This window comes from Myotis nattereri (genome assembly GCF_964212035.1).
Source record: "Myotis nattereri genome assembly, chromosome: 15".
NCBI lineage: Eukaryota > Metazoa > Chordata > Mammalia > Chiroptera > Vespertilionidae > Myotis > Myotis nattereri.
Genome location: NC_138090.1, coordinates 14,546,145 through 14,560,420, shown reverse-complemented (window position 1 = coordinate 14,560,420; position 14,276 = coordinate 14,546,145). Strand labels below are relative to the sequence as shown.

The following is a 14,276-nucleotide window of genomic DNA, read 5'->3' as shown; positions in this document are numbered from 1 at the left end:
TTAATTTCAACAGGGTCAACACAGGCCCTTGCTTTGGGTTATTTTTTTAGCGTAAATTTGTTTATAAAGTTCCCTCCATGTTATGATACATCTCACAATTAGTGCTTAATAAGCTGCACGTATTTATTTTTCAATATTTTATACAAAGACCCGCATCTCTAGTGCGGTGTTCCATAATTTCGGAGCAAAATTGACCCTTGACTGCAAACACCCTTTGGGTTGCGCAACTGAACAGCATGGACTTCAAGTCCCGGTAAGCACTGCGGCAGGCGTACCGGAACTATGGGGGCCGAGAGGGGGCCGGGACCCTACGGTCCTTTCCCACCCAGAAGCCCGCGGGCTGCTCGGAACGCTGTCCGTATCATGGCCGCGGGAGCCGGGACAGGGGGCCCCGCTTCCGGTCCGGACGTTCTGCGTGATCCAGCGGCGTCACAGTCGAGGAAGCGGTCCGGTCGGGAGGGCGGGGAGGGTGCGCGGCGAACGGACACGATGGCGGGAGGAGGCGGGAGCAGCGACGGCACCGGGCGGGCGGCAAGCCGGCGGGCGTCCCGCAGCAGCGGGCGGGCTCGGCGGGGGCGGCACGATCCGGGGCTGGGGGGCGCGGGGGAGGCACGGCTGGAGGAGGCTGTGAACCGCTGGGTGCTCAAGTTCTACTTCTACGAGGCGCTGCGGGCCTTTCGAAGTAGCCGGTACGGGGACTTCAGGCAGATCCGGGACATCATGCAGGGTGAGGGCCGGGCCCGGGGAAGGGGAGTGGGGGTGGGGGGCGGCGTTCGGGGCTGGGGGAGGGGGATCGCCGAACCAACGCTGTCTTCTTTCCCAGCTTTGCTTGTCAGGCCCTTGGGAAAGGAGCACACCGTGTCCCGGCTGCTGCGGGTTATGCAGTGTCTGTCGCGCATTGAAGAAGGGGAGAATTTAGGTATGGCAATGTTTGTGTTCTCCTCCGGGTTTAGAGTTACTCTGTTACCAAATTTACATCCGGGACTGACGGATTCGGGATTGAGGTGCGCTGCGTTCGGATCAGTGGTCGTGTTCCTTCTGGAATGAGCATGCTCTGGGCTCTAGTTTCTGCAGTTGATGAGATTCTCTTGCCTGCTTTTCTGTGGTTTGCGTTTTTCTTTTTATTTCCTCCCACCTGTTTCTTGCTCGCCCCAACTTTGCTGCTGTCTGAAGTGAGTTATGTTAAGATGGCCACATCTTTCCCCCCCATATAGAGAGTTTTCACAGTAGAAGCACATTTTTATTTTCTGAATTTGAACTTGAAAGCTGTTTAGCAAAACGGTCTACAGTTTCTGGCCGCTTGTATCCGAGGAGGATGTGTGCATCTTGAAATCTGAGCTGCAAATGCATGTGTTAAAAAATTTTTTTTTTACCTGTCTTGAAAATTAAGTCATTTCAAATTAATTGACTTGAATTTGGACCCTTAACATGTTTGTAAGCCTATAGCGAGTTAGTCAGCAATCAAATGCAAATCTTACTATATTTGCATGTTTCCTGTCCATTAATATATGTATTTTTGGACATAACGTTTCTACTCTGGAGAAAATAGCTTTAAAGTGAAAACTGTGCTCTTTGTCCTAGACTGTTCCTTTGATATGGAGGCTGAGCTCACACCCCTGGAATCAGCTATCAATGTGCTGGAGATGATTAAAACGGAATTTACACTGACAGAGGCAGTGGTGGAATCCAGTAGAAAACTGGTCAAGGAGGCTGTAAGGCTCTATTTTTCTTTTTTCTTTGAACAAAAATCAGAGGTCTTTGAGGATACAATGCTTATCTTTTTGTGTGCAGTGGAGGAAAAACGGTGGAGAGAGAGCAAGTGAGCACACTCAAACATGAACATACAGATAGATATTATCTCTTCAGGCAACCCCTTCTCAGCCCAGACTTGGAAAGAACCATTGATAGTAGGTGTTCAGCTTTTGTGATTTTCATGTGGCCCTTGCAGGAGGGGCCACAGTACGTAGGAAATGGGTTGGCACTGAAGCCTGGAGGTTATTTACATACATTTCGGAGAATTGAGGAAGGACTAGAAGTAACTGGTTTGGTCACCCTTATATATAATAAACCAAGGAGAAGAGCTGGGGCCTTGGGAAATGTGGGACTCTGAGCTATTTCATGCAATTGCAGGAAGAGAGGCTTAGGGAACATTCCCCTTGAATAGGCACATTGTGATAATCAGCCAGTTAGAAAAACAGTCATGGTGGAAGGCTTGCAAAGGTAGTGTTCTTGACAAGAAAAAAAGCTAGTGGAGTGTCTAGGAATTTGGGACTATTGACTCTGTCATGGCTCAGGTAGCTTCAAGTAGTAGAGCCTATTTAAAACATGGACGTAGCCTGGCCAGTCTCAGTGGTTGAGCATCATCCCATACACCAGGAGGTCACAGTTCCATTCCCGGTCAGGGCACCTGCCCCTGATGCAGGCTTGATCCCCATCATTGATGTTTCTATTGCTCTCTCCCTCTCCCTCTCTCTGAAATCAATAAAAACATATTTGAGGGGAAAAAATACCAAAAACATAGAGTGGCCATGGGAATCAGTCAGAAAGAGTGTTTTGTTCTCCAATAACAAAGGCTAGGGATGTGGAAGCAGATTCAGAGGTGTGGACTGATGAACAACAGCTCAGCATTGCCTTGGTGATAGAAAGTTAAGAAAACTGGTAAGAAAAAGAAAGAGCACCCCCTAAAAGGATGGAATTGCGTCCGAGGCAGAGGAGGCTGAGATTAAAGCCTTGCTTAGCAATGAAGACTCTGTCCCTTGGTGGTGTGCTGAGTGCTCAGGTACCCTGTTAAAACAACTAGTGTGTGTGAGGTTCAGATATTTACTCAGTTAAGGACCTTGGAAAGAGCTACTTTTGCTCTTGCAAAGAAAGCTTAGATAATTCTAGTTGCAAGAATAGAATTTTGGTTTAGGTAAGCGAGGCTTGTGTTGGAGGGAAAATGCCAGAAAAGACATATTAGCAAGGGAAGAGAAATCCATGCTGGCTTTCAGAATAGCTTTCGAATGGAAAGAAACAGCACCAGTTCAGAGTAATTTGTGTAGCTGCTATTACGTAGCTAGCTGAGAAGTGCAACTCCTTCAGAACACAAGGACTATAGATTTGTCTTCTGGAAGAAGCTTTGTGGGCTTTCATCTTTCAGCTGTATATTATTTTAAGGTCACTGATCTTTAGTTTAGGAGCTTCGTTAAGGAAAAATCTATTCATAAAGTCTAGTTAACCATTTTCTTATGTTGACTCCGTCTCCTTTCCATTTTCTACCAGGTACAAGATCTCGGTATACTTAACTGTATTACTATTACTGCTGTGTAACAAATTATCCCAAAACTTAGCAACTTAAAACATTAAAGTATTTTCTCCCATTTTCCAAGAGTCAGGAATGTGGTAGTTGTTCAGCCAGGGTATTTCTGGCTGAAGTCTCCCATGAGATTATAGTCAAGCTGACTACTAGGGTTGAAAGATCGGTTTCCACGCTCACACAGTTGTTAGCAGGACTCACTTCCTCCAAGACTGTTGGTTGTAGACTTTAGCTCTTTGCCTCCCATAGGGCTGCTTACATCATGGTAGCTTGCTTTCCCTGGACAAGTGATCCAGGAGAACGAGAGCCCAAGACAGAAGCTGCAATCTTTTATAACTTAATCTCAGAAGTAATGTCGTACCATCACTTCAGGCATATGCTATTGGTCACATAGTTCAGACCAACTCTGGATTAGTGTATAAAATGGGACTATGTGTGAGGTAGGGATCATTGGGGGCCATCTTAGAGGCTGGCTATCAAAATTATCTTGATCTAGTTATTACATACTATGTCACTTGTCCTTTTTTTTTTTTTTTAATCAAGTGAGTTATTTTTTAAGTTAGATCTTCTCAGCATATAGTCTGGGGATTTCTTGCAGGTCTTCAGGACCCTTTAACGGGTCAAAAACAATTTTCATAACAATGCCAAAAACAATAGTCAATTTTTTTCTGTGCATTGACATTTGCACTGATGGTGCACAAGCAACGATGGGTAAAATTGCTGGTGCCTTAGCATGACCAAGGTAGTGGTAAATTGGATTAGTACTCCTTGTATTCATTGCCACATGCTTGCAGTTAAAAAAAGCCAGTTTCAGTTAAGAATGTCTTTGAGGAAACAGTAAAAATTATTAATTTTATTTAATCTAGACTCTTGAGCAAACATCTTTTCACTATTTTGTGTGACAAAATAAGAATTTTGCCTGAAGTATTTTTGCTGCAAATTTGATGGTTGTCTTCAAGAAACCCCCTGGAGTGATTGAGTTGCAGGCTGACCTGGCTGCCTTTTTGTTGTTGTTAATCCTCGCATGAGGATATTTTTTCCATTGCTTTTCAGAGAGAGTGGAAGGGAGGAGGGAGGGGAGAAAAAGTAGAGAGAGGGAGAGAAGGAAAGCAGGAGAGAAACATCAATGTGAGACAGACACATTGACTGGCTGTCTCCCATACAGGGAGTGAACCTGCAACCCAGGTACCAGCCCTTGACTGGGAATCGAACCCAAGGCCCTTCGGTGAATAGGCCAACACTTTAATCATTGAGCAACACTGGCCAGGGCCTAGCTGCCTTTTTAGTGGAACACCATTTTGACTTGAAGCAGTGGTTCTCAACCTGTGGGTCGCGACCCCTTTGGGAGTCGAACGACCCTTTCACAGGGGTCGCCTAAGACCATCGGAAAACACATATATAGTTACATGTTGTTTTTGTGATTAATCACTATGTTTTAATTATGTTCAATTTGTAACAATGAAATTGGGGGTCACCACAACATGAGGAGCTATATATTAAAGGGTCGCGGCATTAGGACGGTTGAGAACCACTGACCTGAAGGAACTGGCCGTTATTTTCTTGAGAAAGTGAACTTGTCACTTCAAGGAAAACAATTGTCAGTATTTGTTACCAATGACAAAACTCAAGTTTTCAAGTGAAAGAGTTTTGGAAAACTTGTATTAATGTGCTTGATAGCTTCCCAATTCTTCAAGACTTTTCTGGTAAGATTGATGATGGAATTAACAACTGTGACTTTAAAAATATTTTAAATAAATGGGTCAATATTTGGATGATCTACATAATTTGATGAACCAATATTTTCCAGATGATCAGTGCATTATATTACAGAGTCACTTGTGGGTAAAAGATCCATTTAAAGTATAAGATAGACTAACACATTTTTATGTAACAGATGATGAAAAGTTCACTTGCCAAAGTTTGGTATAGAGTTGAAGAAATATAGCCATAATTTTCTGAAGGGCTATTAAAATATTCCTTCCTTTCCCAACTTCATATCTGTGAGGCCAGATTACTTTTTGTATATATTTCAACCAAAACAAAATGAATGCAGAAGCAGAAATGAGAATCCATCTTTCTTCTATTAAATCAGATATTAAGATTTGTAAAAATGTACAGTGCCACCCTTCCCATTAAACTTTTGTCTTAGAAAATATAGTAATTTTTCATAAAGATATGTATTTATGTTAAACTGTAATGAATTAATTTGTTTTTTAAATGAATTAATAAATATCTTTAAATTTCCTCAGTTTTATATTTCTGATATGATTATTAATAGATATAACTCACATAAATAAAAGCTCTTTGGGATCCTCATTAACATTTAAGAGTATAAAGGAATCCCAAGACCAAAGAGTTTGGAAACTGCTTCTGTAAGGTAATGCTATTGAGTCTATATTGGTTTTCTCTTCATCCCTAAAAGAGACATTCCTCAGTTAATGCTTCTGTCGAAAACAGCAGCGAAGAGCATGTATGGCATGTTTTGGGGAAGCATTTATTTGTTGCTTTTTGCTGTGGCAGCACTTTCCCTGAACCTTGCTTTGTAAGAGCACTTTGATTTTCTTTTGGTGCTTTACCCCATCTGAGGGGCTGGTGGATCAGACAAACTCTCCCAGAAGTTTAATTTTTGAAACGAAAGGCTTTGTCAAGGCTTTGAGCATGCCTGCTTTCCCATAACAGCCTGGATTCTTTCTGAGTTTTCTTCTTTAGCCTTTCTTCTGTGAGTTTGGTTTTCTCTTTCTGTTCATTTTCTATCTTTCCCCCCAAACATAAGTCTGTCTCCCCTCTATTGAAAATCTGTGCTTGGAATTTCCCTTTTGTTTAAGTTAGCAAGAAACCACTGCTATTGCTTACACCCCAAGAACCTTAACAGACACATAAGAGAAGAGATTACACTTCTGAATACTCTCAAGTGAAAAAGCAATGGTTCATCTCTTTAAAAGAAATCTTCACCGGAAATTAATACTTAGTTTTAAAAGATAAGCTCATAGTACAAACTTTGGAGGCAGACTTTTAGATTTGAAAGCATTTGCATTTCCTTTCTTGTTTAACAAATTAAATGTAACAGGACCTATGTTCCAGTTCTGGAATAGATTAAGCATGCTCTCTGCTGCTTACCTTAATGCTGCAAGTATAAGTCCTGCACAGAATGTGTGGAACAGCTCTCTGAGGACTTAGAAATGTAAATGGTAGTAAGAGATGGGGAAGAACACCAGCATTTGAAAGTCTACCAAACTGGTGATGAGTAGTTTATCATTTTTTCCCTCTCCAGTATCTTCCAGCCTGGACTTGAAGGCTCCTTAGACCTGGAAGTGCACTCCAGGTGTGAACAGAAAGAACTCCAAGGGAGGTTCTCTCTGGTCTGAGGAGAGGAAAGATCTAAGGGTCAGAGAGGGTGGGAGAAATGCCAGTTTTGTTTTTAACTCCCTTCTCTCCTGCCCCAGCACCTAGGCAGTACTATAGTGATGGCAGCAGGGCAGGCACCCAAAACTGAAGGCAGAATTCCTTTTCTCTTTAACAGTAAAGGTGTGATCCCCACAACTTGGAGCAACTTCCGTTGCTTTTTAAAGAGTATATATTTTTATTGATTTCAGAGAGGAAGGGAGAGGGGTAGAAAGAGATAGAAATATCAATGATGAGAGAGAACCATTCATCAGCTGCTTCCTGCACACCCTCTACTGGGGATTGAGCCTGCAACCCAGGCATGTGACCTGACCAGGAATCAAACCAGGACCTCCTGATGCTCAACGACTGAACCACATAGGCTGGGTTCCATTGATTTTTTTACTCTACATCCTGCTGCTGTAGATACAGCCCTGGATACAGATGCAGTTAGTGTGTGGCACAGTGGGGAACTAAAGCCCAGAAATGCAAGGCTGATTCAGTATTTGAAAATAAGTGTAATCCACTCTATTAATCTAAAGAAAAAAAACCACACAGTCATTATCAGTTGATGCCAAAAATGTATTTGACAAAACTCAATATTAGTTCATGATAAAAACACTCAGAAACTAGGAATAAAAAGGAACTTCCACAACTTGATAAAAGGCATCTACAAAAAAACTACAGCCAACATCATACTTAATGGTGGAGAAGGAATGCTTTGTCCTTAAAATCCAAAACAAGGCAAGGAATCCATTCTCACTACTTCCATTCTACATCATATTAGAAGACCTAGCTAGTGCAGTAAATTAAGAAAAGGAAATAAACAGCAACAGACAAGAAAGGAAGGAATAAAATTGTCCCTTTTTGCAGAAGACATCACCCTGTATGCAGGGTGGGGCAAAAGCAGGTTCACAGTGTTCAAATGGAAAATAATACCATAATTAATAATAATACAAAAATAAACTTGCATACTCACCACTGTAAACCTACTTTTGCCCCATTCTGTATAAAAATATATCCAATGGAATATACAAAAAAAGCTATACTAAGTAACTTTAGCAAGATAGCAGGATATAAGATCAACACAAAAATCAATCATATTTCCATATACTAGCAATAAAGATTTTGAAATCAAATTACCAAAACAGTGCCATTTACAATACAGTAGTCTCCCCCTTATTATGGGAAATATGTTCCAAGACTCCCAGCAGATGCCTGAAACCTTGGGTAGTATTAAATCTTATGTATACTATGTTTTTCCCTATACATACATACACTAATGGCATCTCTTTGCCATATCCTAATTACCATCATTACTACTTTGCTTTGGGGCGATTATTAAGTAAAATAAGGGCTACTCGAACACAAGCATTGTCATACTATGACTGTCAATTTGATAACCAAGACAGCTACTAAATGATTAACAGACAGCGTGTACAACATGGATACGCTGGACAAAGGGATGATTCCTGGTCCAGGCAGGATGAAGCAGGACAGCCTGAAATTTCATCATGCTACCTAGAGCGATGGTGCAATTTAAAATTTGTGAATTGTTTATTTCTGGAACTTTCCATTTAATATTTTGGACTGCAGTTGGCCATAAGTAACTGAAACTAATTTTGTATGGAAAATAATACAATATTTAATAATATAAGAATAAACTTGCATACTCACAACTGTAAACCCACTTTTGCCCCATTCTATATAAAAATGGATAATGGGACTACTCATAGCTCCCAAAAGAAAAATACTTAAATATAAGTCTAGCAAAACATGTGCAGGATCTGTATGTGGGGAAAAATACAAAATGCTGATGAAAGAATTCAAGACCTAATAAATGGGAAAACATACCATGTTTGTGAATTGGAAGACTATAGTATACTAGAGGCCCGGTGCACAAAAATTTGTGCACTCGGAGGAGTCCCTCAGCTCGGTCTGTGCCCTCTTGCAGTCTGGAACCCCTCAGGGGATGTCCACTTCCTGGCTTAGGCCCACTCCCTGGGGTAACAGGCCTAAGCTGGCAGTCAGACATCCTTCTGGCAGCCCAGGAGCCCTCGAGGGATGTCCACTTCCAGCAGGGAACAGGCCTAAGCTGCAGTCGGACATCCTTAGCGCTGCTGAGGAGGTAGGAGAGGCTCCTGCCACCACCGCTGTACTGGCAGCCATCAGCCTGGCTTGTGGCTGAGCAGAGCTCCCCCTGTGGGAGTGCACTGACCACTAGGGGGCAGCTCCTGCATTGAGCGTCTGCCCCCTGGTGGTCAGTGTGTGTCATAGTGACCAGTCATTCCCAGTTGTTCTGCTGTTAGGGTCAATTTGCATATTACCCTTTTATTATAGAGGATAGTTAAGATGTCATTCTCCAGTTGACCTATAGATTTAATATAATTCCAATCACAGTCTCAGTAGGATTTTCTAGAGATACAGACTGATTATAAAATAATATGTTAGGGCAGAGGAACTAAAACAAAACAGTTTTATAGAAGAACAAAATTGGAGGACTCACTACCCGATTTTAAGAATTATACTCCATGTAGACATGTAGATTCGTGTGGGACAGAGAGAATCCAGAAGTAAACCCACACAAATATGACTTAGTTTTTTGACAAAAATGTGAAGGCAACTTAATGATAAAGGGATAGTCTTCAACATACAGTATTGAACCAAATGTCCACATGCAAAAAAAGGAACCTTGACCTAAAACTCAGCCTATACAAAAATTCATTCAAAATGGATCATAATCTAAATGTAAAGTGTAAAGCTATAAAACTTTCAGAAGAAAACATGAAAGAAAATTTTTATGTCCTAGATATGACACTAAAAGAGGAAAAATTGATAAACTGAACTTCATCAAAATTTAAAACTGAGAAAAATACTGTTGAGAAAGAAGACAAGCTATAGACTGGATATAAAATTTGCACATTTTGCCCTGACCGGTTTGGCCCCGTGGATAGAGCATCGGCCTGCAGACTCAAGAGTCCCAGGTTCGATTCCAGTCAAGGGCATGTACCTTTGTTGCGGGCACATCCCCAGTAGGGAGTGTGCAGGAGGCAGCTGATTGATGTTTCTCTCTCATCGATGTTTCTAACTATCCCTCTCCCTTCCTCTCTGTAAAAAATCAATAAAATATATTTTTTAAAAAAATAAAATTTACACACTTTATATCTGACAAAGGACTTTTATCCAAAATATATAAAGAACTCTAGAATTGTGCATCTAAAACTTGTATAATTTTGTTAACCAGTATTACCCCAATTCAATAAAGAGGAGAAATATATATAGAACTCTCAAAAAAAAAAAAAAAAAAAAAGAAGCAACTCTATTTTAATAATGGGCAGAAGACCACCAAAGAGAATAAACGGATGGCAAGTAAGTACATGAAAAGATGCTCAACATCAGTCACTAGGGAGATACAAAGTAAAGCCACAGTGAATACCAGGACATACCTATTGGAGAGGCTAACCTTTAAAAACTAACGCTGAGAAGTGCTGGTGAAGATGTGGAGCAGCTGGAACTCCCATGTTGCTGACGAGAATGCAGAATGGTATAATCACTCGGGAGAACAGTTTGGCCACTTAGGAAGTTAAACATACATTTTCCATATGACCCAGCAATTCCACTCTTGGGTATTTACTGTAGAGAAATGAAGTTATGTTCATACCAAAACCTGTACATGAATGTTTTAGCATCTCTATTCATAATCACCAAAAATTGCAGACAACCCAAATGTCCTTCAAAAGGGGAATGGATAAACAAAACTGTAGTAGATCCATACAAAGGGATTTACTGTTCAGCAATAAAAAGAATTATTGATAATGCAACAACATAGATGGATTGCAAAGGCATCAAACTGAGGGAAGTAAGCTAGTCTCAAGGCTATGTCCTTTAAAAAAAAAAAAGCGCTAAGTACTGTATAAATCCATTTATGACATTCTTGAGGAGTCCAGATAGTGAAAAGATTAGGGATGCGGCGGAGTGACTACAGAGAGGCAGCACAAGCGAGGTTTTTGTATCCTTAAGAGAGGCAGGCAATACTTGTGTTAAAACTCAACAGTCCACCAAAAATTAATTTACTATATGCAAGGCAAATAAAATTTAAAGCAATGGCACCTGACTTAAAAAGGTAAAATATTTTTGAATGACTTAAAAAGGTATTCAAGAAAGTATAGTTTTAGTATTTTTCTGCAAAAAAATTCTGTAAAAGTGAATGTGGTCATCTGATTAAATCAGTGGTTCTCAACCTTCTGGCCCTTTAAATACAGTTCCTCATGTTGTGACCCAACCATAAAATTATTTTCGTTGCTACCTCATAACTGAAATGTTGCTACTGTTATGAATCGTCATGTAAATATCTGATATGCAGGATGGTCTTAGGCGACCCCTGTGAAAGAGTCGTTCGACCACCAAAGGGGTCGTGACCCACAGGTTGAGAACCGCTGGATTAAGTGAAAGGACTTTGTACCTTCCCTGGGCAGCAAGAATTTAGGCTTACGCATTCAGGAGCATTTGACTAGTTTGCCCTGTAGGGCTGTGCTCAGCATATTGACAGAATGACCAGAGATTAGTACTTCATGGATTTGCTATTCCTCCTACTCTTGTCTGTTTCTCCTTAAATTCTTCCCTGTGAAGATTGAAAATAATCTACCTATGAACCAATTTTCCTTCCTTTTGTATGTGAGGTATGTCTGATACCTCTCTTGGGACAGGATCTAAGGGAGCTACTTTATCCTGTTAGGTAATTCCAAGTGCTCCCAGTTTTCCCCTGGCCTTTCTAATTAAAAAAAAAAAAAAAAAAAGTGCGCATGTTTTTAAAATATCCTTTTTAATTTTCAATTTACGGTTAATTTCCCTCTACTATAGTCTCTTGGGTTTTCTTGTGTGTGTTTTTTACCAAAGGACTCTTCTTTTCCTCTGGTTGTTGAGACCTCATCCTAACTGAAACTTTGTCTTCTTTTGTGGCAGCTGTGGATGAGCTGGGTTTGTCTGTCTCAGTAATTCCCTGCACATTTTAACTGGAATAATGTATCCTACCCTCTCTCCCTCCATTACATCAAAGCTTTAGCATCTAAAAAGAACAAAACCAATTGTTCTGCGGACCTGGAATGACTCGAGTCCATTTTGCTTTTCTGTACGAGGCCCTATTCAAATTGGGTAAATGGTCTGTAATCTAGGGGATCAGATTTTGCTGTAATAGGCATCTTTTTAAAAAATTGAATGTAATGCTGAAAATCTATACCCTACACTGAAAGAGCTTGCAGTTGTTCATAATGCTTGAACAATAATTGTTAGTTTTTAAGTACAGGAATTTGAAAGAATGAAAAAGTTCTTGGGTATGTAAGACTCAGTTTCACTTTTTAGTAAAGCTTTGTGACATTTAATATTCTCATACTTATCACAACAGTTAAAAAAGGTTTTTCCCCCTTTTGTAGGCTGTCATTATTTGTATTAAAAATAAAGAATTTGAAAAGGCTTCAAAAATTTTGAAAAAACATATGTCCAAGGACCCCACAACTCAGGTAAATATAATATTTTGCTTCTAAGACGTAAATACATTTCATTGTTTTTTGTGGGAAAACAGGGAAAGAATTCTTTGTTAGGGTTGTTAATGTAAATATTCAGCACCTTTAGCATGTTGTCTTTTTTTTTAATATATTTTATTGATTTTTTACAGAGAGGAAGGGAGAGGGACAGAGAGTTAGAAACATCAATGAGAGAGAAACATCGATGAGCTGCCTCCTGCACATCTCCTACTGGGGATGTGCCCGCAACCAAGGTACATGCCCTTGACCGGAATCGAACCTGGGACTTTTCAGTTCACAGGCCAACGCTCTATCCACCGAGCCAAACCAGTTAGGGCTAGCATGTTGTCTTTTATATCGAGGATATTTTACTGTTAGATTGGCTTTTAAATTTTTATTTTTTATTACACAAATTTACGTAAGTCATTTACTTGCCCATTTCTGTCTGGTTTGTGACAGAACTTTAAGTGATCAGCACCAGGTATCAAACTATCAAGTTTTGTATCACTTCTAATTTTACTTACTGCTGCCTCCATGCTGATCCTGTAGACCTGAGAATTTGCCTTTGTAAGGACGTAACTCCTCTATTTTCTGGTGCCAAAAGCTCTGTTGATATCCTCTTCTTGGTTTTTTACCCCCTTTATTTTTCCTTAAAATTTTAACTTTTGAAAAGGTAACATGTACATAACACAAAATTTAAGAAGTACAACCAAAGAGCTTGCTGATACTCTCTTATCTCTGACTCAGCCATCTCATTCCTCTCTCTTCAGAGGCCACCTGTATTTTCTGCTTTTTATCTTTTCAGAGATATTCTGCGTATATGCAAGCAAATAAGTGTACATGTGTCTGTATATGGATATTTGTATACACACATATCCATTCTTCCTGTTCTTCTCATATACATATGTGAGCATATTCTACACACTAATTTGAGTATTCTTGTAAATTGCTTCTTTGACTTACTCTGTCTTAGAGATCATGCTATATTAGCAGATAAAGAACTTCTTTATCCTTTTTGTATTTTGGGTTTCTTTTATAAGTTTAATAATCTGTAAGTAAATGTATAAAGGCACTTTAGACCCTAAGTTCTTCATCATCATTTTACAGCTGCATGGTAACCCACTGTGGCTGATCGGTCATTTATTGACCCATCCTTTGTGGTGGGCTTCCCTTCCTTTCTGTGTACCAGTGATTTTCATTGAGAATGTTGTGAAATTTCTGACAGTGTTGTCTCAACTCATCATTGAATTTTTACTAGAGTTCTCCTTTTCATGTTGCCAATATTGGTCCTTTGTATAGAAACTGAGAAATGATCTCCTGAACATCATCCGTGAAAAGAACTTGGCCCACCCTGTTATCCAGAACTTTTCCTATGAGACCTTCCAACAGAAGATGCTGCGCTTCCTGGAGAGTCACCTGGATGATGCAGAACCCTACCTCCTCACGGTGGGCCTTGGCCTTCTCTTCCCGTAACCATGATATGGCCTTGAGGATGTGCAGGCAATTAGAAAAGGACAAATCTTGTTAGAAATGAAAAAATAAATGTGTGGAAAAGACTTTGAATTATATCCACTATCTTCCTTAATTAATTAAATGCCGTAAATATACAGAAGCAGAGATCCTGACAGAGGCAAATGAAACAAAGATTGTCTCTCTTACCTCCCATTTTCACCTCCTCTACATGTCATTAATCTGTGTGGTTGCTACAGGAGAAAATACATCTTACAGTCGATGGTGGTTCCCAGAGGAGATGAAGTCCGAGTTAAATTGGGAGGAAGAGTGGTTTATTAGATGTGGTATGATGGGGTTGTTAACAGGAAGAAGGCATAATTGGAGAAAAGGTGTGATTAGAAGTATAAGGCAAAAGAGGCCAAATGAAGACATTCTTTAATTGGATCAAAGAGATCAGCATAAAGAAGGGAAACAGTGAGGCTCAACACAGTTTGTAGAAGAATTAGAACCCAGTCTCTCCTAGTTTTCTTAAACTAGGATTTTGAGAGTGTTGAAAATATGGCTCATAACTGTAGGTGTGCAAGACCTATATTAGGATAGTGTCAATGATCCTAGCAGTCATTTGGCAA

The 14,276-nt window shown here is 40.2% G+C and overlaps 1 protein-coding gene across 1 annotated transcript in view; it reads left to right on the top strand.

Moving 5' to 3' along the window:
• The first annotated feature begins 274 nt into the window (after positions 1-274).
• The window catches only part of TERF2 (telomeric repeat binding factor 2), a 26,051-nt gene continuing 12,049 nt past the window's right edge, over positions 275-14,276 (top strand). The window contains exons 1-5 of the mRNA XM_081107766.1: positions 275-727; positions 824-919; positions 1,582-1,712; positions 12,106-12,192; positions 13,495-13,641. Coding sequence (XP_080963892.1) covers positions 283-727; positions 824-919; positions 1,582-1,712; positions 12,106-12,192; positions 13,495-13,641 — 906 coding nt within the window. The 5' untranslated portion in view covers positions 275-282. The remainder of the gene's footprint in view (positions 728-823; positions 920-1,581; positions 1,713-12,105; positions 12,193-13,494; positions 13,642-14,276) is intronic.